The following is a 23,745-nucleotide window of genomic DNA, read 5'->3' on the forward strand; positions in this document are numbered from 1 at the left end:
CCGCCCCCCCCCCCCCGGTGGCTCAGGCCTGCGCGGTCAGGGAGAGATAGGAAACTAACACACTGACCGCATTCCCAGCCCCCAGGCCCAGAGAGAGCAATTTGATGCGTGGTCTTTTCAGACATATGTCTGTGCGTATTTGCACACCTGTCAGTATGTATACACTGATGGGGTGCGTTGGTGTTCTTTTGCACCAATTTTCCTCCGTAGCTTGTGTCTTCTTAAAAATGGGTCTTAAACATCCCCAAAGGCAAGAGAAACAAAAGATAAAATGAATTTATGGGACTTCATCAAGATAAAAAGTTTCTGCACAGCCAAGGAAACAGTCAGAAAAACTAAGAGGAAGCCCACGGAATGGGAGAATATATTTGCAAATGACACTACAGATAAAGGACTGGTATCCAAGATCTACAAAGAACTTCTCAAACTCAATACACGAGAAACAAATAAACAAATCAAAAAATGGGCAGAAGATATGAACAGACACTTTTCCAATGAAGACATACAAATGGCTAACAGACACATGAAAAAATGTTCAAAATCATTAGCCATCAGGGAAATTCAAATCAAAACCACACTGAGATACCACCTTACGCCAGTTAGAATGGCAAAAATAGACAAGGCAAGAAACAACAATTGTTGGAGAGGATGTGGAGAAAGGGGATCCCTCCTACATTGTTGGTGGGAATGCAAGTTGGTACAGCCACTCTGGAAAACAGTGTGGAGGTCCCTTAAAAAGTTAAAAATTGAGCTACCCTATGATCCAGCCATTGCACTACTGGGTGTTTACCCCAAAGATACAGACATAGTGAAGAGAAGGGCCATATGCACCCCAATGTTCATAGCAGCAATGTCCACAATAGCTAAATCGTGGAAGGAGCCGAGATGCCCTTCAACAGATGACTGGATTAAGAAGTTGTGGTCCATATATACAATGGAATATTACTCAGCTATCAGAAAGAACGAGTTCTCAACATTTGCTACAACATGGACGGCACTGGAGGAGATAATGCTAAGTGAAATAGGTCAAGCAGAGAAAGACAACTATCATATGATTTCTCTCATCTATGGAACATAAGAACTAGGATGATCGGTAGGGGAAGAAAGGGATAAAGAAAGGGGGGGTAATCAAAAGGGGGAATGAAACATGAGAGACTATGGACTATGAGAAACAAACTGAGGACCTCAGAGGGGAGGGGGGTGGGGGAATGGGATAGACCGGTGATGGGTAGTAAGGAGGGCACGTATTGCATGGTGTACTGGGTGTTATAGACAACTAATGAATCATCGAGCCTTACATCGGAAACCGGGGATGTACTGTATGGTGACTAACATAATACAGTAAAAAATCATTAAAAAAAAAAATGGGTCTTGAGGCTTTTCCCACGCCGCTGCCCACGCGGTCTGTATCACGGTGCTCCGGGGCATGCACGTGCCACACCTTACCTAACGACGACCTTGGCGACGCGTTTTTGAGACATGGTATCTTTGGCTTGTATAAGTAATGCAGAAGTGAACAGGCTCGTATGTGCCCGTTTGCGCTAAGAAGCAGATAATTGCTCTTGGGTAGATATCTAGAAGCAAAATGAGCAGAGACATCATTCCTAAAATCTGAGCGTGCACGGGCACTGCCAAGGTGCCCTAAAATGACGTTATCATCTTCTCCCCACCGTGTACGAGGACACGCGTTTATCCACACCTTTGCCGACAGACTGTGCATTTTCGCCAATACGACGTTCGAGAAATATCTTCTGTCTTCTTTCAGTGGGCGCCTAGCTGATGACTGGTTTGGAGGAGACAAAGCTTTGCCGTATATTTTAGGTCTAGAACCTGTCAGAGGTACTTTTATTTAATTAAAGTTTATTACGAGCAACCACGACCGGGAGACAAACGTGCTCACAGCTTGTCTGAAACAGCACACTTGGGAAGCCTGGGTGGCTCAGTCGAAGAAGCGTCTGCCTTCGGGTCAGGGCGTGATCTCAGGGTCCTGGGATCAAGCCCTGCGTCAGGCTCCTTGCTCAGCGGGGAGCCTGCTTGTCCCTCTATTCCTCCCCCTGCTTGTGCTCTCTCTCTCTTTCTCTCTCTCAAATAAATAAATAAAATCTTTAAAAAAAATAAATGGGCCAACTAAGAAATCAAAGAGGAAATTTTAAAAAACACATAGAGACAAATGAAAATGAAAACACAACGGTCCAAAATCTTTAGGGTGCAGCAAAAACTGTTCCAAAAGGGAAGTTTATAGCAACACAGGCCTACCTCAAGAAGCAAGAAAAAAAAATTTTTTAAGACTTTATTTATTTATTTGACAGAGAGAGTGAGCACAAGCAGGGGGAGCTGCAGAGGGAGAGGGAGAAGCAGACTCCCCGCTGAGCAGGGAGCCCGAGGCGGGACTCGATCCCAAGACCCCAGGATCGTGACCTGAGCCGAAGGCAGACGCTTCACCGACTGAGCCACCCAGGTGCCCCCTCATTTGTTTTTAATAGACATGTTTAATCTCAAGCCTATCTTTTTTTTCCTGTCGATATTCTTTTGTTTTCTCACATTTGCTCTGTGAGATTTCAATTTTGTACATTCTCTTCAATTATGTTCCAATATACTTTTTAAAGATTTTATTTTTAAGTAATCTCTTCACCCCACGTGGGGCTCGACATCACGAAGCCGAGATCAAGAGTCGCGTGCTCCAGAGACGGAGCCAGCCTGGCGCCTCTATTCTGATATTTTTTGATGATTAATGTTTACATTTAAATAATTAATCCATCCGGAGTTTATCATTTCTGCGTAGTGTGTGAGATGGAAATCTGGCTTGGTTTCATTCCAAATGAAAAACTGATTTATAAACTATATTATGCTTTATGTTTTCTCCCAACGAATTGGAATAAGACTTCTGTTAAGTTCCTAACTATATTCGTGTGTATTTCTGGGCTGGGAGTCTGTTCCACTGATTTAGTTTCTCTTCTTGTGCTCATATCATACTGATTTGATTTCCACGGATTTAGAATAAGTTATCTGAAAGGAAGCTATTCAACCGCCCAGCCCCACCCCAGCCACACTTGCAGACAAATTTCACAGGGGTCTGCACTTGGCCCTAACTCTTTGTTTCTCTGGGTCCTTGTGCCCTACGTTCTCGGAAAGTAGACCCCAACTACAAAACATCTTCTTCTCTAGTCTGACGGCAAGCTGCATCCTGGACGAGCCCCAGACAGAACCCCTTGAAACCTGCCACCTTCTGGCCTACCTGGCCAAGAGTAGACCCCTTCCCACACCCCCCACCATGGGCACAGCGGCAACCCTCTCACATCTTTAAAAACCCCTTAAGAGGCCCAGCCTCACAGGAACTCGGAGCTGACATTTCTCTCTTGACATCTGGCCCCTCTCCTCCCTTGGAGACTGAATCACCTCCATCCTGCTCGCTGGTCTAGTCTGGGTGCAATTCTTTGTCGCCCGCATCACAGGCCAACCTAACATTACCTCTCACGATTTTTTAACCATAAAATTTTATATATACTTACACTTTTATTCTTCTATGTAAGCATTAACGTTATTTTATCCTGCCCCTCCCCAAAATTGTTGGCATTCAGGTCAGAATCGCTTTACATTTATCTATCATTTCTCTAATTGGCATTTATAGACCACCCCACCCGACCACAATGGCAGAAGACGCATGCTTTTCAAGCGTACGTGGAAATTCCACCAGACAGACCGGATCACGGGTCACAAAACAGACTTGAACAGACTTAAGCAACTTGACATTTTCAACATATGTCCTCGGATAGTGATGGAATTAAGCCAGAAAACAATTTGATAGAAAACAATAAGATAATTTAAAAATATCCAAAACCCAAAAATGACACATTTCTAAAAAAATCCATCAAAGAGAAAGTCTCAAGAGAAACTATTTTAAACTGAACTACAATTAAAATACGACAGGTCAGAGTTTGTGGGATGCAGCTAAGGAAATGCTGAGAGAGAATTTTACGACATAAAATACTTATGTTAAAAAAGAACAACAGTCTTGGGGGCTCCTGGTTGGCTCCGCCGGTAGAACTTGTGACTCCTAATCTCGGGGTTGTGAGTTCGAGCCCCACATGGGGTGTAGAGATGACTTAAAAGTAAAATCTTTTTCAGAAAAGAAAAAAGGTCTTAAGTCAACAACCTAATGTCTCACCTTAAGAAATTAAGAACGGAACAAAACAGATCGAAAGCAAGCGGAAGAAAAGAAAGGAAAGAGCAAAAATCAGTCAAATTGAAAACAGAAAAACAATAAAGAAAATCAGTGAAACCAAAAGTTGGCTCTCTGAAAGGATCAATATAATTGATAAACCTCCAGCAGGACTGACAGAGAAGAAAACAGAGGAAAAACAGAAATTACTAATACCAGAAATAAAAGAATGTCACCTTAGACTTTGAATAGATGAAAAGGATAATAAAGGAACATCATGGAGAACCCTATGGACAAAATTTTAGCGACTTCAGTGAATTGGGACAATTCCCCCAAAACCACAAACTACCAAAACTTACCTAAGATCAAAGAAATCAAAGGTCTAGAACCATTAAAGACACTGAAATCATAGTTTAAAACCTTCCCAGAAAGAAATCTCTGGCCTAGATAGCTCACCTAGAGAATTCTACCAAATGCTTCGAGAGGAAACAACACCGATTCTGCGGAATCGCTTCCAGAAAAATAGAAGAGGGGGAAACACTACCCAACTCGTTTTATCAGGCTAGCATTTTCCCGGCTGCCGAAACCAGAGGGGGTCAATGCAAGCAAACTGCGGATCTGCACCTCTCGGGGCCATCTATACAACCGGCCTCAACCAAATACTAGCGCTGCGAATTTAGCAATATACGAAAGAGCCATGTGCAACGACCAAGTGAGGTTTCCCCAAGGACACAAGGCTCAATATTCAGAAATCGATCAGTGCAATCCTCCATATTAACGATCGAAGAAGAAAATCCACGGAACTGTACCAATTCGTTCAGAATAGGCATGAGACAAAATAATATCTACTCGTGATTTTTTTTTTTTTGAACTCTCAACAAACTGGGGCTAGAAGGGGATTCCTCGACCCGATAAAGGGCATCTACGCTAATACGTCATTCCATTGTTATTGGACAGACCCTCCTGGAGATTCCTTCTGTATACATTTAGTATAAGACTGGTCTTAACGCCAGGTCTCAAAGTCCAGTCCAGACTAGAGCAAAGCTTTAGGCGACGAGCCGCGGGATCTGCAAGGGTGGGGCCGTAGCAGACCCCACCAAGGCTTTGCTCAGATCCCTTCCAGACCCGTTCACTCTTGGTCTTCAGGGCCAACACCTGTGTCCTTCCGTCGGGACACTGCTGTCCGGCGGCCGGGTCATGCCACATCTGGACACACAGACAGCGGGAAGCACCTTAGGATTCCCATGCTCACCCACCGATGGCCATTGGGTGTGGGAGTAGAAATACTCCAGATCCCTTGTTCCCGACACGTCGCGGGGACTGAGCTCGCTACAAGACCAGCACCTCGGGCACAGGACTGTGCTGAGAGCACCTAGATGCGCTTCCTAACGAGTCACTTTGACAAGAGTCTCCCGTCGGGGCCAGCTTCGGCCGCCCCTTGTGTGACGTCCTCCTCTTCATCCCGCCACCCCATTCCCCAGTCCCCTACCCGATTTCCTAGGAACACTTCTTAACACATCACTTGCACAAAGGTCCTCATCTCAGGGCCTGCTGCTGACAAATCTAGGACAGGAGTCATGGGCGGCTCTGCTCCCCCTTCCTCTTTCTTGCCTCTTCTCCTCACAGAGCTTCGAGGGTTGGAACGGAAGAGAGAGGAATTCGAGGAAGGAGCCCATGATCTGGTGTCGCTCTGGCTGGTGGTTGAGACGCCCTTTGGAACAGGCCTCCACCAGGGCCTTTCATGGGGTTTGGGGGTGGTGCCCCTGAGACTCTTATGGGGCCATCTACACCCCAGCAGTCCTTCAAGAGGACGACGAATTATGTGGCTGCCCTCCGATGGCCTCCATCAGCTCCTGTCCCAGGAAATTGCACCCCCACGGTCTCCCTCGGCCTCCCTCTGCCCCGGCCGCTCTGGGGCAGGGTCCGCTCGAGCCTGGCGTCGGTGGAGTCCACGAGGCTCACAAGTTCCCTGACATCCGTGCCCCCGCAGACCACCCGGCACAGCCTGACCCACTCGTGCCCGGGGCAGCTCCAGCCCTGGTTCTTTGCCTCTAGCCGGCTCCTGCCAAGGGTGAGTCTCTTTCTCCATGATTGCCCTCAAAACTCCCGGAGACACATCCACAGCCTCCCCGAAAGCTCGTCCTGCCCCTCACAAGCAGCCGTCCCAACAGTGTCTGCCACTCCCGTAGCATCAGGCCCGAGAGTGACATGACTGTCTTCCCGCCTTGCAGAGCCCCCGGCTCTACTGTGGTTCCCTCGGACTCCAGCATCTGGCTAATGGGTCCTAGAGAGTCTCTTGCCACGTCTAAGAATTCCCTTGAACTAAGCCCGTTACCTCCCCAGTCCTCTCGCACAGAGGCTGGGAGGAAGGCCGTGTTTGCCACCTCTCGGTAAGTCCTGCCTCGGCAAGGCTCCTCTCCATCGTAAAGGCAGGGCCTTATCAACAATCATTCTCAGCTTTGGAAATGCAGCCAAGTTTCTATAAAAACAGGAAAAGTGTCACTTAATCTCTCATGTGGCCGTGTCACTTTTCTTGCTTCCTTAATTGGGCTTTGCCAAGATTTTATTTTTCACGTGAGTGTTTTGGTAAACATATTTTTGCTAAGAGGGTAGAAGAGACAAACTGAAGACTTGGAGAAGATATTTGCAGACCACACACCCAGGGAAAGACCAGTGTCTAGAATATGTACGGGGTTCTCTGAACCCCACTCAGTGAAGACGTGACTAATGTAGGCTTTCATGGTTGACACTGTCACCTTCGCTTAGTCACTTGTTCTCAGAAGGTGCTCACTTATATTTATTGAAAGAAATTAGTCAAATGCCCCAGAAATACTTTCTAAGCTCTTCAAATAAATTCACTGAACTATAAGTATACAATGACGTATTAAAAAAAAAAAGAATTCTCAAAATCCAAGAGTCGAAAAACCCAAGAATGCAATTAGAAAAATGGGCCAAGAAACCACAAAGAGACATTTCCCCCAAAGAGGATAAGCAGAGAGGGGATAAGCACACGAGAGGATGCCTGCCTGCCGTCGGGCATCAGGGAAATGCAAATGAAAACCGCAGCAATGGACCACGACACACTTGCCAGAAGAGCTGAAATTTTATTTATTTTTTTTCAAAGATTTTATTTATTTATTTGACAGAGATAGAGACAGCCAGCGAGAGAGGGAACACAAGCAGGGGGAGTGGGAGAGGAAGAAGCAGGCTCCCAGCCGAGGAGCCTGATGTGGGGCTCGATCCCGTAACGCCGGGATCACGCCCTGAGCCGAAGGCAGACGCTTAACCGCTGTGCCACCCAGGCGCCCCAGAAGAGCTGAAATTTTAAAAATGAATGATAGCAGCCAAGTGCAGGGGAGGCTCCGGACAAAAGGGATCATTCAGGTGCTGGTGGTCGGCATAGAAAATGGGGTGACCACGGGAAAACAGTCTGGCACTTTCTTCTGGAACTAAGCGTGCAACCACTGTGTGACCCAGCCATTGTGCTCTTGCACGTTTCTCCCAGAGAAATGGAAAGCTGTGTTCACATAAACACCCGTGCATGAGTGTTCACAGCTGCTTTGTTTGCAGTAGGCAAAACCTGGGGCGCCTGGGGGCTCAGTCGTTAAGCGTCTGCCTTCGGCTCAGGTCATGATCTCAGGGTCCTGGGATCGAGCCCCACATCGGGCTCCCCGCTCAGCGGGGAGCCTGCTTCTCCCTCTGCCTCTGCTGCTCCCCCTGCTTGTGCTGTCTCTTTCTCTCTGTCAAATAAATAAATAAAATCTTTTAAAAAACACAAAACATGAGGTTGTACGTTTTCTTCTGAGCCAGGCTTTTGCTGTGTCCCATAGGTTTTGACGTATTTCTTTCTTTTCTAGATGATTTTCACTTTGAATCATGGTGATATAAGAAAGCAGCTCTTCATTTACAAACAGCTAAGATGTCGTGGATCTCTTTTTGTTATTTATACATAATTTTAATTTAGTCGTACTTTAATAGGAGAATGCAGCCTTAAGAACCTCTCCTTTGGGGGCACCGGGCTGGCTCAGCAGTGGCGTGTGCGACTCTTGGTCTCAGGGTCGTGAGTCTGAGCCCCACGCTGGGCGTAGAGAGGACTTTAAAAAAAAATAAAATAAAATCCCAAGCAGAAAAATTTTTAAATCTCTCCTTTTGGCATGTTTTCAGGTCCTCCTCTGAGAGATTGCTGTGGCAAAATTACTTCTAAAACAGTATAAGCAGCTTTCATTTTCGCTTATTGCAATTCTAGGAAGCTGTGGGCTCCCCTCGTTGTTCATCTGTCAGGGATGCTCTGACTTTATAAGTGTTGTGCTCGCAGCCGTGGGACACGCTCAGGTTTACTGTCTCCGGGTGAGTCATTCTAATAACTCCCAAGAACAGAAAATCATGCTTGTTGCCGTCTTCATTTCATTTTTGTCTTGCTTTTCTTTCCCATCTTGCCCTTTTTTTTTTAAAGATTTTATTTATTTATTCGACAGAGATAGAGACAGCCAGCAAGAGAGGGAACACAAGCAGGGGGAGTGGGAGAGGAAGAAGCAGGCTCCCAGCGGAGGAGCCTGATGTGGGGCTCGATCCCAGAACGCCGGGATCACGCCCTGAGCCGAAGGCAGACGCCCAACCGCTGTGCCACCCAGGCGCCCCCCCCATCTTGCCTTTAATACAAACGTACCTTTGATACCACGGATGAGCCGATATTGACACTTTTTTTTTTTTTTTTTAAGAAATCTTTACAGCCTCAAACTCATGACCCCGCGATCAAGAGTCCCGGGCCCTACCGCGTGAGGCAGCCGGGCGCCCCTGATAGGTTGTTATTAACTAAAGTCCATAGTTTGCTTCACAGGTCACTCTTTGGGCTGGGCATCCTATGAGGTTTTGTTTTTAAGATTTTATTTACTTATTTGTGAGAGAGAGAGCGAGAGAGAGCACAAGCAGGGGGAGCGGCAGGTAGAGGGAGAAGGAGGCTCCGAACTGAGCAGGGAGCCCGACGCAGGACTCGATCCCAGGACCCGATCATGATCAGAGCCGAAGGCAGATGCTTCACCGACTGAGCGCCTCCCCCCCCGCCCGGTGTCCCGATCCTGTGGGTTTTGACTAATGTATAATGGCACGTACCCACCAGTACAGCAGCATATGGGATAGTTTCACCCCCTAAATATCCCGAGTGCCCCCTACTCCTCCCTCCCTTTCTCACTCGGAAAGCCCTGCAACCACTGGTCTGTGTCCCTAGTTACGCCTTTCGCCGCGCGTGCCAGTGTCGTGACCCTGGAGAACGTAGCAGCCTTCCCACACTGGCTTCGCGCACTCACCAACACTTCACACTGATTTCTAATGTCGTCACTTAAAAGTTATATTTTCAATTCAGAATACAGGTTGGTGCTTGCAGAGTTAAAAGCCTAAAATCCAAGATTCGGGGGGAAATACCGAACAGCAACGTGAAGTCAGTGGTGCGAGTCAGACGGCAAGTTTTCGAAGGGGGCGTTTTCCAGGGGAAGCTGGGGGCGCGGAGCAGGGAGGGAGGGGACCGGGCCGGCACGTGTCCAGCAAGCAGCCCCAGAATCCTCACCACGGCCCAACACCCCAACCACCTGCCTCTCAGCCACTGGGCCTAAACTTCGGTAAATTAGGAAAACAAAAGTTATTTTAACTACAACTAGTTCAGGTAACCAGTGTCCTCTCTTCGCACTGGCCTCTGGGTCAGGTGGCTTTCTCCCATCAGACTAAGAACTTAGGCTGGAAATCCATTTGGCCTGAGCGCGAGGGACACGGGTGTGTGGTTCGCAGTCACGCCAGTCATCCTTACCGCCGGTCCGCCAGCAACGCTTCCGAGGGCGCTTCTGCCACCAGCCAGGCAGACTTACTTGGGGGGGGGGGCAGTCACAGCATTTGATGTCCGCAATAAAGAGGAAGCCACAGTGACCTTTCTCTCCTCTCTCTGGAAGGTCACCTGACATCCTCGTCCCATGCAGAAACAAACAGTATTGAACCATAAAAAAAAAAGTGTAAGGAAAATGCATTTTTGAGATACCTCGGATGATTGTTACAAATGTATCATTTTTCAGCATTTTGTGATGTTTACAGTAGCTCTCAGCTTTTTAAAGGGAGGGGGTTCTAACTTAGGTAAATATTAACTGTTACACTTTTGTAGTCCTAATGTTATTTTTGTTAAAATTTATTCGTCTACTTGAGAGAGAGAGAGAGCAGGGGGAGGGGCAGAGAGAGAGAATCTCAAGCGGACTCCCGCTGAGCACGGAGCAGGCCACGGGGCTCGATCCTGCGACCTTGAGATCACGACCTGAGCTAAAACCAAGAGTCAGATGCTTAACCGACTGTGTCACCCAGGCGCCTCCATAATGTTATTTTTCTAAGGAGGGCTCCTCAAAACTGTGTGCGCTACAGGCCCCATAAAACTCGCATTTACCCATGAGGCTCTAGAAAAGGACAGCTGAGATCCTGGTGAGGTGACCAGCCAGCGTGTGTAGGAAATTACATCCAGGCTTTGTACAGCTGAGGATGACCTCGCAGTAGGTTCAAAGCATGTGAAGAAGAAAATTTTTAAGTGAAACAATTAACTTTTCAGAAGAAACAGAAGTTGTGCAAGAAAGGAACTGGAGGGCGCCTGGGTGGCACAGCGGTTAGGCGTCTGCCTTCGGCTCAGGGCGTGATCCCGGCGTTATGGGATCGAGCCCCACATCAGGCTCCTCCGCTATGAGCCTGCTTCTTCCTCTCCCACTCCCCCTGCTTGTGTTCCCTCTCTCGCTGGCTGTCTCTATCCTGTCGAATAAATAAATAAAATATTTAAAAAAAAAAAAAAAAGAAAGAAAGGAACCGGAAACCAGCTCGTACCACGGGGCTCCAGCAGGTACCAGGGTTGACCCGGCCACCAATGACACGGATCCTGAACTAGGATTTAAATGAAAATGGTTGCAGACTAAATTAGAAGGTCGTGCCCCATCGACATGCGAGAGAGTTATTAAGAAATACCCACAACTGCTCAATAAAGAGATACCATTTGCATATATTATTTAGAAATTCTGATGTCCGTGCTGGGAGACACAACGAAGTCACCAACAGCGGGTTTTCTCTGAGCAGGAGGGGCGGCTGCCTCGAGCCCACAAGACTTCAAACTGCACGTATGATCACTTGGACAATCTTTTCAAGGAGACGTCCTAGAGAGCTTTGCAAATGAACGCTAGGAAGTCTTGACACGGTGGGAGGTTAGACGCAGCAATCGCTTGAAATAGGACATGAGAAAACAAGCGAAAATGTTGGCTCGCCATCCACACCAGGGGATGTCTGAACCCCGGGTGGCACAGCCAGACCTGGGAACCCTCTAGTGCTGCGAAGTTCGCGGAGCTGAAACTTACCAGGGAACAGCAGAGGCTGGCTGGAAGCCCGCAGACCCGGGGAAGGAGCAGGGGCATGCTACCGAGTGATACGCTGTGTGGCATCCACGTGGGAACGCAGGAAACGTCCCGATGGGACGTGGAACGGGTGATTCTATGGGTCAGCTGGACGGGACCACAGGCCTCTACGTAGTTGCTCACACACGGTTTCGAGGGCGGGGGGTGTTTGGGGATGAGATGAGCTTTGGAACCGGTAGAGCAGGTGGGGTGGGTCGAGTCTGTTGGCTAAAGCTCTGATGGGAACAAGACTGACCCTCCGGGAGTAAGAGAGAGTCCTTCCCGCCTCACCCCTTCACGCTGGGACACGGGCTTCCTTCCTGGCTCAGGCTGCGATGGAAACACCCGCTCTTTCCAGGTCTTGAGCTTGCTGCCTTCACACCATCGGCTCTCCCGGGTCTCAGGCTTTGGACTCAGACTGTAATTGGGGTCACTGGCTCTCTGGGATCTCCAGCTCACCCGCGCACCCGCAGAATCTGGGACTTGCCACCCTCCGTACCCGCATGAGCCAATTCCTTGTAATACATCTCTTTAATAAATCACACATACACAGACATACTCAGCCTACTGGTTCTTTGGAGAGCCCTGACTAACCCAATGGCCACGAAATAGTTAACCGTGGGAGCCGTGAGCAGCATCCCTGTGTGTGTGTGTGTGTGTGTGTGTGTGCGCGAGAGAAGCATTTTTTTCTAATAGTATATATTACTTTCGCAGTAGAAATAACACAACTCTAATTGCTTAAAGGACCTCTTAATATCGGCTTCAGAATGATTTTGGAAGGTGACGCTTAGCCACAGCAGAGGCAGCTGGTGGCACTTGTGCTGGAGAAAGGTCTAGATCTCTTAGGGGTCCAGAGAGGTGGTCCCACTGCAGATACCACACAGCGTCTTACCGACCCCCCTTCCCTTATCGAGCATATTCTGCAGTCCCCGTGGGCCAGGCCACAGCTCCTGGAGTTGGGGGAGCCCCACTGTTCCCTGGAACCTCTTCTGTGGGAGATCCCATGGGGGTGGGGGGAGCCGCTTCCCCAGGCAGCCCCTCCGGGCCCCACCTCCTGCCTCCAGCTGAGCATCTCTAGTCCAAGCTCCCCTCCCCTCCTTGACCCCTGCCCCTTGGGATGGGGTCTCAAGGAGCAGCTGTCTAGGGCTGAGTCTGTCTCCTCCGGACGCCCCCTCTTCTCTGCTCTCCACACCTCCCACTTCCAAACGACCAGTCCACGCAATTTCAAGTACTCGCGTCTTCTTTCCCTACTCCACGGAGCGGCTGAAAATCATAATCATGACAGTGCCTTGCTGAAGAAGGCGGGACCTCAGTGTCTCCGGGGGTCTGTGATGCTTCCAGCACCCCCTCCATTTTTCCTTTCTTCGAAATCCCCCCCTTGCCGAGAGCTGGGGGCGGGGCAGGGGGCGGGCTCCTAAGCCTTGCCGTTCCTCCTCATCTCGCACACCCAGCGCTGCACCTGTTCGCAGAGGTTGTCGTTCCAGGGGCCGTTGGCCCGGACTTCCGCACAGTCTTCGCCTCCACCCACCTCGTGCCCCTGCCAGTCATCTGGCTGAGTGGCCGCCCAGTTCCTAGGAAGGCAGGATGGCACTCAAGCTCCGGCCCCTACCCCTGCAAGCCGCACCCGCACCTCAGAAAAGCACAGCCGAGGAGGGTAGGGTTCAGGGAGCGGGCGCAGCAACCGGAGGGAGAGGGCCGGGGCTTTGGTCCCCAAGGGAAGGATGGGAGTGTGTAGGGGCGAAAGACCAGGGGGCTGGCCCCAGGCCAAGCCAACGAGTCAGAGGGGGGGCCACTTACTTGTAGCTCTGATGATAGTCTGTGCCGTCCACCCATTTCCAGGCGCCCTCGCTGTCCGTGAGACCTATCCAGGCATCATACGGGTTTGTGTGCTGGACGATGAACTTCTGGAAAACAGGTGGGAAGGGAGGTTCTAGTCCTTTGAACCTCTGAGCAGACAGGAGCTGCGGCTGCCTCTGTCTTGTCCGGCTCCCTCTGTCCCCAGGCTGAAATGTCAGCTCCCAACACAACTATTCTCGCATTTTCTTCTGGAACTGGAGCTACTGTTGGGAGGAACTTTGCGGGGCTACACCTTGTGCTAAGTGCTTCCCAAAGGTTACCTTATTTGATGCTTCAGAGGCTCTCTAAACCGGGCGCCCTGGTGACTCACACGGGAGATTAAGGAACTCGAGGTAGCTGGTAGAGCCCAGGAATTCCAGCTTGTGGCCGCTGCCCCCTGGCCCAACGCCCCACCTCATTCCCAGCTCACAGCTGCTACCCCAACTCTCTTCCTCTGCTGTCTTCTGCCCACGACCTCAAACTCTTAGAATCCTGACTCCAGCCCTTGCTGCCCCCATGGACCCCAACACCCATTACGGATCCATTACAGATCTTGGTTTCATTTGCCTCTCAAGGGCATGTGTCCCTGTTCCTGCCTCTCTGTGTAGTTGTGGTTTCTGGAGTTTTCCAGGCTGGGGCTTCCAAGCTTGGACCCACTGCCCAGAGCCTCATTATAACTTGGCTACATGGGGTCCACAATCTGCTGGAAATGTGTGAGGGCAGGAGCCGGGGAGGAGGTGGTCTCTGAGACAGCTCCCCAGGACTCTTGCACATCCCTGAGACAACAGACCCCCCTGTGGCTTTCTCTTACAGGAGGGACTTAAGCCGCATGGTTTGAGAGGGTAGCAGTGGGAGGATATAGAGGGGATGGACGGATGGCTCCACTGACATCCATGCCTAGCCCTTCCCTTGGACAGCGTGGGGAGGGTCTGCAGCCCCGTTTGGAGGGAAAATTCCCAATTCCGTTCGCTTCCTAGAGCCCCGATCACAATTGCAGACAACCTCACCTGGGCACAGGTGGGGGCAGCATCCCTGAATTCTAGAACCCTGCCAACAGGACTGTGTTCCGTGCAAGAGGAGCGACCCTCAGCAGCTGGTGGGCCTGCCCCACAAATTCAGAGGAGTCAACAGAGCTGGGGGGAACGTGCCGGAGACCAGATATTCTGTTTGCTGCCACCTGCTGCCCCTGCCCCCTCTTCCCACCGCCACCGGAAGCTGAACAACGGAACAAAATACAAATCACCGATATCCAGGCCTCTCTGTTGAAAACTGAGGGGAGGAATCAAATAGCATCAGGGGATCGGAGATGGTCCAGGAGAATTCATCTCCCCTATTCCTGGGTAAATAACAGGTGAGAAAGAATTGCACCCATTCATAAACATGGCGGGGGGAGGGGATGGTCATGGAATTTATGCAAAATTAAAGAGGAGACGAATGACATAAAATACCAAAGAAGACATCCAAGAAGAAAGAGAACACAATGATAAGTGAAGAGGAGAAACCCAAGGGAAAGATTTGAGCCATGGGGAAAAGCCCAGGAACTTAGCAGAAAGCCAAGCTTGGGCACGAAGGATGGCCTTGAGGACAGGACCGCAACACAGAGGGAAAGAGAAAGACAGAAGGACAGGGTGGGGACTGTGGACAGCAGACAGCAGAGCGACGTCTGGATGACCAATTCCAGAGAAAGAAAGAGAATGCACAAGAAAAACATATTCAAATATTTCAAGTCATATTTAAGAATTTAGGAAACCTAAGTTTATGAATTCGGAAGATGGTCCTGGCCCTGGGGGAACATTACAGAGAGAAGGGGCAACACCGAGATATACCTGGGCGAGGCTAATGAGATTCAAAGACAGAAAATGCTCCAGCGATTCAGGCAAAACGCTTACGGAATCTCGGAGAGAAAAGGAGGAGGCATTATAAACTTCGAAGTTGCTAAGAGACTAGACCTTCATTGCTCTCCGCGCAAAAAAGTGAGAATTGTGCGACGGGCTGCAGGTGCCAGCTGACGCTACTGGACCGATTCTCGCAACACGTTCATGCATCAAACCAACACATCGTGCGCCTCAAATTCACATCACGTTAAATGTCGATTGTATCTCGGTTTCTGAAAAAGAAGGCGGGGCGCCTGGCTGGCTCCGTCGCTAGAATATGCCACTCTTGACCTACCTCAGCGTCGTGAGTTCCAGCCCCATATTGGGCCTGGAGCCCACTCACAACCAAAAAAGAGGAGGCATGTGAAGAATATAAGTGGACTGGTTTCCTCGTCTTCCACACGGAAAGTTATATGAACTCCTTGATGTTTCTGAAGCCGATAAATTTCAGCCCATCGTTTCAAATGGTCAAACTAATCACGAGGCTAGCCAAAAATAAGCTACGTCGAGTTCAGAGTACCGTAGGGGAGAAAACAAAAAGAATACATCTCACACAGCAAATGTGAGAAAACAAAAGAAGAATATCGGCAGAAAAAAAAGACAGGCTTGAGATTAAGCATGTCTGTTAAAAACAAATGTAAATGACATACACATCTATTAAAAGAAGAGAAGATTCTTACTCGGTTTTTTAAAAATCGAAAACACGTATTCACAATCTGTAGGAGAAATTCTCTATATATTTATATATGTATAATTTATGTATCAAATATATGTTCCTATGTTTGATATATATATTCAATAAATATATTCTGGCAACATGGACTAGTTGAAAACGCTTGCTAAGGAGGCCAGCAAATCTGAATTCTGGCTCCATCCTGCATTACCGGCAAGTAACTTCACACACACACACACACACACACACACCCCGTTTCCTAGTTCCCTCATCGCTCCCTCCCTCGAAGGAGATAAGAGTGCCTGCCCCATGAGGTGGCGAGGACCACAGATGGATCTATGAAAGTGCGTGGCACAGAGCAAGGACTCGGTGACTGTTATGTCACATCCTCCTTTTTGAAAAAATGCCCCAGCTGTCCTCATGGCTTGGCTGTCCCCTGTGAACTCTGGTGTTTGGGGTTGTGGGCAGTGGTGGCAATGGGCAGGGGACACCTGGAACACTTCGGAGGGACCCAGTAATCCACGGGTCACGCGTCCCTGGGAATCCTGCCCACTCTGTCCCTTTCACCCAGTGACCACTCCTCCCATCTCCAGCAAGAAGGGACTGCGCATCCACACTGTGCCCCCCACCCAAGCCCATGGCCCTTTAGCTCCTTCTGTCTGGAATTCTGTCTCCCCACCTGCGGCTCATCCCCTGCCCACCTGGCTCCTGCCGCTTTGCCCCAGCTCCTGGCTGTTATAATGTCCCGCCCCTTAGAATCACTGGCTGCTTCACCACGAACTTCCCCGGGCTCTGCCAGACGTCTGCCTCTGGACTCCTGCTTTGGTTAGAAGCTAATAATACAGCAGCCGGACCCAGGCTCCCACCTGCACCCCGGGAGGGGCGCGGTCTCACCTGCTCCTCTCTGGAGTTGATGACCACCAGGTGCGCGTTCTCCAGCTGGCAGTACCTGTCGGCCTCGGCCCAGGTCTTCCCAGAGCGGGAGAACCAGTAGCAGCTGCCCTCGAACTCCAGCCAGTTGACGGGGCAGCACTGTGTGCCTGCGGGGCCGCAGATGGGGGCGCGGGGAGGTGAGCTCCCGCGGGGACGCGGGCACGCTGGGGCTGCCCCACCCCCACCCCCGTGCCTACCGTTGCTCTGGAAGAAGGCCATCTGACAGGTGAGGATGCGCAGGTCCATGGGGAAGTGCTTCAAATGCAGGAGCAAGGCGGCGTGATCTAGGGAACGGCATGCGGGCGGCATGTGGGCTTTGCGGGTTCCTGCCTGCCGGGACCCCACCCCACGCTGCGGTCACGCAACACGCACACACTCTGGGCGGGGTGGGGGGAGTGTCTCTGACCTGCTTTCAGATCACTCTGCTGTTTCTCCAGCTTGGCTTCCAGAGACGTCAGCTGATGATTGGCACTTCCCCCTGAGAAAGAGGAAGGCTCGACCTTTCTCCGTCCCTTCTGCCTCCTTAAGGTCCCTCCATCCTCGCCCACCCGAGCACCAGTGGAGGCCACTATTCCCTCTGCCCCTAGCCTCCTTGACTCCTCCCCGGTCCACACAGCGCCTTTCTAAGGCACAAACCCTCGCTGGCTTCTCTCCTGCTTCAAGCCCTTCAGCAGGTCCCCATGTTCTCAGCAGAACCTCACTTCATTAGCACGCCTGCCTGCCTGCGGCACCGGCCCCTACCCGCCCCTCTGCCCAGCCCTCACCACTTAGCCCCTGCCGTACTGCAAGGGGTCACACTCCCAAAATGGACGGTTGTCTTCCTTACCTCCTGGCTTTGCAGATTCTGTTCCCTCTATCTGGCATGCACCCCCATCGTCTTCACCTGCCTGTTCAACCTTCAGGGTCCCTGGAAGCCTTGACCAGCTTCTCGGGCTGGGTTTCCTACCCCCAGTATGCGAAACATGCCCCTCCTGCAGACCCGGAACCGGGCGTCCAGCATGGAGCCCAGCAAACCCACGCACGCGTGCGCGGATAAGCCGCAGCCCCTGACGCACCGAAGCGCACACGCACCATGGGAGAGGAGAGTGCCGATCTCCGACAGGACGCCGTCAGAGAAGTGGCTGAAGTTTTCCTTTAGGATCCGCAGCTCCTCTTGCAGCTGTGCTCCTGTCAGGAGACAGAACAGGACAAAATGGGGAGGACTGTGCCCCGCCTGACAGCCCCAGCCTGTCCACGTCCCCGCCCCGTCCCCATCACCACCGCACAGCTGTCCCAGCGCTGCCCCTTACTGCCCCCTCTCTGAGCTCTCCGAGCCCTCATGGCCCCGGCTCGCCCACTCCAACCGCCCCTCCCCCCGCTGGCCCCTGCGACCCTCACTTTGGGTCCCAATCACGCCGACGGCCACCAGCAGCAGGACATGGAAGCCCAGGACCAGCAGACTGAGGCGGAACGTGGAGCAGACACGCTGCAGCAGAAGGGGCGGGCGCAGAGGCGTCCCTGTCCCTGCTGAAGAAGGGGTGTCAGAAGGAGGGGCCTGAGCAGCGGGGGACCCAGAGAGTGGATATATGGAAGCATCCAGGGGAACGGACGTCCGAGGAAGCACAGCCCGGGTAGATGGGGGGAACGTAGATGGGAGTCAGTTGCGGAGGGAGTCGCTGGGCTTTGACCCCGGGGGTCAGGCACTACACACGTGCCTTTGCACACTTGCCACCCGTGAACACAGGCAGACACGCACACACGCCGGCACAGGTGCGTGCAGCACAAAGCCCACGGCCCACGATAGTCGCATCGTCTGTGTGCCCCGCTCTCCGACCTGGGGGCCCGGAGGCCAGGCCCTGCGTTCCTCTTGCAGTCCACGCGCGCCCCTTGGAAGAGTCCCAGACCGCAACCGCAACCGCAAGCCCGCCCGTCCTTCCGCGCGTGCCCGTCATTCCGCAGCAGCCGCTCCCCGTCTGCCCTCCCCCCCAACCCGGCCTGCCTCCCCCCCAACCCGGCCTGCCTCCTCCCGCATTTCCCTCCGCCCGGGGCCTCCAAGACCACCGAGTCTCCCCTCTAGCCTCAGCCACCTCACAGAAGCGTCTCCGTGCCCTCGGCCACACGGAACCCCGACCCCCACACACAGGTGCACACTTCTCTCATTCCTCTGTCACACTCGGTGCTGTGCACACACTCACTGGGGTGCACATTCACACGTCTTCTCACACGCAGACGCACATGTTCTCACACACACACCCGCTTCTGCACCACCCGTCTGCCAACAAGACACTTTCTCTCAGGCTCAGACCTCACCTTGCTCTGTCCTCACTGCCATGACGCCCAGGCACGTCGGAACCCTGGGTGGTCAGTCAGGGGCCCGGAGCCTTCCCCCCAAGTCCACCTCCTGCCGCCATCCGGAAGTGGACACTCCCTGTGAGTGCCCACCCAGAACCCCTGAGACCTTCACACCAATGACTGTCACCTTCCTCCCCTTCAGACACACTGAGGACCCCACATTGACTCAGAGACGCCATTTCTCTGACACCTCCCCTGCCCGCACCCCTCTCTGAGCACAGCCTTCCCTGTGCACGCCGTTCCCCTCACGCCCTCCCCATCCCCTAGGCGTCTGTCATCCAGAAGTTCTCCCCGATCACCGTCTTCCCCACCCAGCCTACCACATGGCTGAGTCCGACTGCTCTCTCCACCCGTGTCCACTGCCTCTGTCCTGCTTCCCAAACTGACCTATGATCCATAAGCCCCGGTTGTGGGCTGGCCTGCGATCTGTGCCTGCACCTCCAAGCCGACGTCAGACTGCCTGTGGCTGAGTGCCGCCATGCCACCAGCCAGCTCTGACATCACGGACAAGTCACTGCACCCTTGGTGCCTCAAATTTTCTCATGTCCACTTCTAGACTCATAGACCTCAAGAGTAGAGGGGTGGTTCTGGGGTCTGGGGAAACGGTAGTTGCTGTTCAATGGGTCTAAAGTTTCAGTTATGCAAGACGAGTAAGTTCCAGGCATCTGCGGGCCATCCTTATGCCCGACTCGTCGCTAACCACGTGTTCTGGCGCATGGAGACGCTGGTGAAGAGGGCAGAACTCATACTGAGTATTCTTATCACAATTTTTTTTAATGGGTAAGAAGAGTAGCGACCTGATTGGATTGTTCTGAGAACAAAATGAAATAAGATGTAAAAACGCTGCCCACGCAAGTTCGAAGGTAAAAGGGTCTGCCAGACATGGAAAGACGGGAGCTAGATTCACCCTCCCCGCCGGAAACAACCAACACAGAACAGACAACTATGAGAGGCCACCTTTTTCAAGACCCCTGAACCTCGGGCAATAAAGGGCAAGGATCCCTGAAAGACGGGGAACAACAAGATGAGCCCCATGGCCCCCCAGCTGCTGCTAGGGGAAAGTTTCCAGCCAGGCGGCAGGGAGGGAATCCAAGCAGAGCCCAGCAGACTCCCCAAGATGAGGAAATGGAACTGAGAATCTGGGGTGACCAAGGTGGCAGAGGTCACAGAAACAGGGTGTCAGGAGAGAGCTGCCCACAGAATCCTGGAGGTCTGCAGAGGGCTCCCCCTCGAGCAACCTGCTGAGCCCTGACCAACACGTGCATGTCAGGGTAACTACCCCAGGCCAGGACAAAACCCACCTGGAAGCCCTGGGGAACAGTGCCTGTCACTCATTCAGGTCCGGGAACGGTGCTACAGGGGTGCTCCAGACCTGCCTCATGAATCATAAAAGCAGGGGTGCCTGGCTGGCTCAGTCAGAAGAGCGTGTGACTCTTGATCTCGGGGTCATGAGTTCAAGCCCCAGGTTGGGTGTGTAGATTACTAAAAAAGCTAAGTAAACTTAAAAAAAAAAAGTGGGGCGCCTGGGTGGCACAGCGGTTAAGCGTCTGCCTTCGGCTCAGGGCGTGATCCCGGCGTTATGGGAAAATAAAATCTTTAAAAAAAAAAAAAGTAACAGATTTTCTTTAAAAAATAGTAAAATTAAAACCTGAAAGGATCAAATTGACTCCATATTGCTTATCTGCGCCCAGAGCAAAGCTGAAGGATATTTAGAGGAGTACAAAATACATCCAGCACATGCCATGGTAAAATTCACAATGTCTAGCCCGCAATCAAAGATTACCAGGCATGCGAAGAGACAGGAAAACACAGCTCGTAATGAAGAGGTTAATAAATGTATCAAAACTGACCCAGAACGGACACAGGTGTTAGAATTAGCAGACAGAGGACATTACAACAGATATTGTAACTGTATTCTGTTCAAAAACGTAATTACACGTCAAGGAAAATACTTAAAAGCCCCAAGTTGAACTCCAAGGCGTGAAAACTACATTGTATGAAATGGAAAATACACTGGGGAGAATTAGTAGAAGATTAGAGGTCAATAAAGATTAGTGAACTTGGAGACACAGTAATAATAACTATATAAAAAGAAACACTGAAAGAGAAAAGAATTCAAAAAATGCAGAGAGCATCAGTGAACTGCGGGGGGGCATGAATACATGCATAATTACAGTCCTTGAAGGAGAAGGGAGTAGGGAGGGGGACAGAAAAAGGGGTTTGAGGAAACAGTGGCCGAAACATTTCCAAACTGGCTGAAAACTATAGGCTTCTAGAGCGCTGGGAAGAGGGGAAGCCGGTCCTGGAAAAGCAGGTGCTCGGCATCAGCTCACAGGAAGCAGCAGAAAGCTGCATGCCTCAGTCTCCTCCCTCGCTGTCCGTCAGGTCTTTCGGGGTGAGCTCCCCCCTCTGTGAAACCCAAAACCTCTCGACTCTGTCCAAGCCTCCTGCTTAAACTGTGAATCCTCTCGCCCTCAGAAGATCCAACGATTTCCAGAATCATCCCGATTGTTCACTCCATACCGGGCGTCACAGGAACACTGAGGACGCACAGGGAGTGATTCACGTGGCCCTTGACCACGCCCCCACTCCCCGGGAAGGGAGAAGCCATGGGTGGGCACGTCTGTCCCTCCTGCTGCCCTTGCCCTGATCGACGCCCACCTTCCCCTGCAACAGCACCAGCCCTCCTGCTGTCTGCCAGCTTCGGGAATGAGGGCCCCCCCAACCCAGCTAACCAGCCCCCTCCCTGAGCTCTGAGCCCCCCAACCCTCCTGTCTCCATGGAGCTTCACCCCATCACCAGACGCCCTCCCCAGCTCCTGGCTCCTGCCCTTCGGCTCAGCTCTCTCTTGCCTGAAAACATTTCCCAGACACTTGGGGCTTCCATCAGGAGGTCCTAGAGAAGGATCTTGGCAGGGCGCTTAAGGGAGCAGGGGTCTCCCAGGATGTCTCTGTGTCCATCCCCCATCCCCCCCACGTACGCACTCTCCTGGCTGCATGTGCTTCCTCGCACACGCAGACGCGCTCACACATGGCACACACGTGCACACACGCACGTGCACACCTCTCAGGTTGGGAGGAAGGGGGACAAAGCCATCTCCAGTTTCCAGTTATTCCCTCATCCTCAGGGCAAACACCCTTCCCTGAGGTCCCCGGGGGTAGAGAGAAAGGTGAGGTCAGGGGACAAGCAGAGGAGAAGGGCATCCTACACCCTAGAGAAGCCCGGTCCCTGGTCTCAGGTGAATGTGACCGCAGAGAGACAGAGAGCCAGCAGCGGCTAGACGGAGGGGGAGTGAAGCCCCCGAAACTGGACACTCACCTACACAGAACCGGTCTCCTCTCCTGGGGTTGTGCCCACGAGGGCCCGGGCCCTCACCTCCACCCAGCTCGTGGTCATTGTCCTCGGAGTCCAGCTGCTGGATGTCCTGAAAGTCCTTGGCCATGCCGGCTCCAGGCCTGGGCTGGGTTGGGCTGAGGCTCCTCTTAGGGCTGGGGCTGAGCTCGGGGCTTGGGCTCAAATCCTACCTCGGGCAGAAGCCAATGACCGGGTTGGATATAGGGTGGGAGCAGGTCAAGGCTGCCGCTTGGGTTGGGTCTAAGGTTGGAGGTGAGTTTGGGACTGAAATACAGCTGGGTCCTGTCCCTTCTCAGGAGATTGCTCGTGCCTTGACGTGGCCAGGAGCCTTCCTTCCACACTCTCATGGACCAAACCACCCCCTCCTCCATCCGGCCCCCACTGTCCCTGAATGAGGGTCTCCTCAGTATCGAATATCCCCAGCCCCACCTACCTCCCCAACCTTGGTTACCTACAAAAGGTATGGAGGGCTGACTCCCAGGTCCTGCGGGCAGCCCCGGCCCCAGGGCGAGGAGCACCTAGAACCAGAAGTGGAGCGGGTGGTACCAGGAGGGGCTGGTCCAGGCGAGGCCCCTGAGCCCGTGTGTCCCCTCGTCCAAGTGGTTCTAACCTGGCATCTCCCGCTCCCAGGACTTTGGACAGTAAATAGAGATAGAACTGGGGTTGGGACTCGGGCAGAGCTTGGCGGGGGCAGGGGACACGACTGTCCCTGTTCTTCCCAAAGAAAGGGGTCTCCTGGCCTGTCCCCCCTTCACCCCCACACGCCGACCCCCTTGCTCTTCACTGCCCCATTAGGAGGGGTCCAGGCCAGGAGGGGCTGGGGTGCAGTTCACAGTTTCCCCTCTGCCCCTCCCCCCTTTCACTCCCTGTCCCTGGATTTCCCAGAATTGCTGGTGTCTCCAAATATCCCCGGCAGGGATCAGAGGGGCCGGTTCTCTGCTCTTGCCCAACGTGTACGCTCAGCAGCCAGGCTCCCCAGCTCTGGGCCGGGTCGCGTCGCTCTCCTGGGAATAAAGCCCCTCAAGGACCAGGAGCACAAGGCGAGGAGGCAGGAGGTGGCAGAAGGCAGCCCTCCCTGGGCACAGGGATCCGACTTCACCAAGCCCCTCCCGTGGCCCTGGGAACACGAGCCTTGGTCCTCATGCCAGCCGCTGCGCTAAGGGATCCACGCGTAACTGTCCGGACGCA

The 23,745-nt window shown here is 52.2% G+C and overlaps 1 protein-coding gene across 4 annotated transcripts; it reads right to left on the minus strand.

Moving 5' to 3' along the window:
* Positions 1-12,484: 12,484 nt before the first annotated feature.
* LOC103660460 (asialoglycoprotein receptor 2-like) lies at positions 12,485-22,645 on the minus strand. Of its 4 annotated transcripts, none has more exons than XM_040629918.1 (8): positions 22,585-22,645; positions 18,250-18,375; positions 17,944-18,039; positions 17,279-17,350; positions 17,070-17,156; positions 16,834-16,979; positions 13,354-13,460; positions 12,485-13,127 (listed from the first exon to the last, which is right to left on the minus strand). In XM_040629918.1, the coding sequence occupies exons 1-8, from the start codon at positions 22,643-22,645 to the stop codon at positions 12,971-12,973; spliced, it is 852 nt and encodes a 283-aa protein (XP_040485852.1). In that variant the 3' UTR covers positions 12,485-12,970. The 4 variants fall into 4 exon arrangements, with proteins under 4 accessions (XP_040485852.1, XP_040485851.1, XP_040485850.1 ...); XM_040629917.1 differs by having other exon boundaries at positions 18,235-18,375; XM_040629916.1 differs by having other exon boundaries at positions 22,528-22,645.
* Between the last annotated feature and the right edge of the window lie 1,100 nt (positions 22,646-23,745).

This window comes from Ursus maritimus, unplaced genomic scaffold (genome assembly GCF_017311325.1).
Source record: "Ursus maritimus isolate PB19 unplaced genomic scaffold, ASM1731132v1 scaffold_14, whole genome shotgun sequence".
Lineage (NCBI taxonomy): Eukaryota > Metazoa > Chordata > Mammalia > Carnivora > Ursidae > Ursus > Ursus maritimus.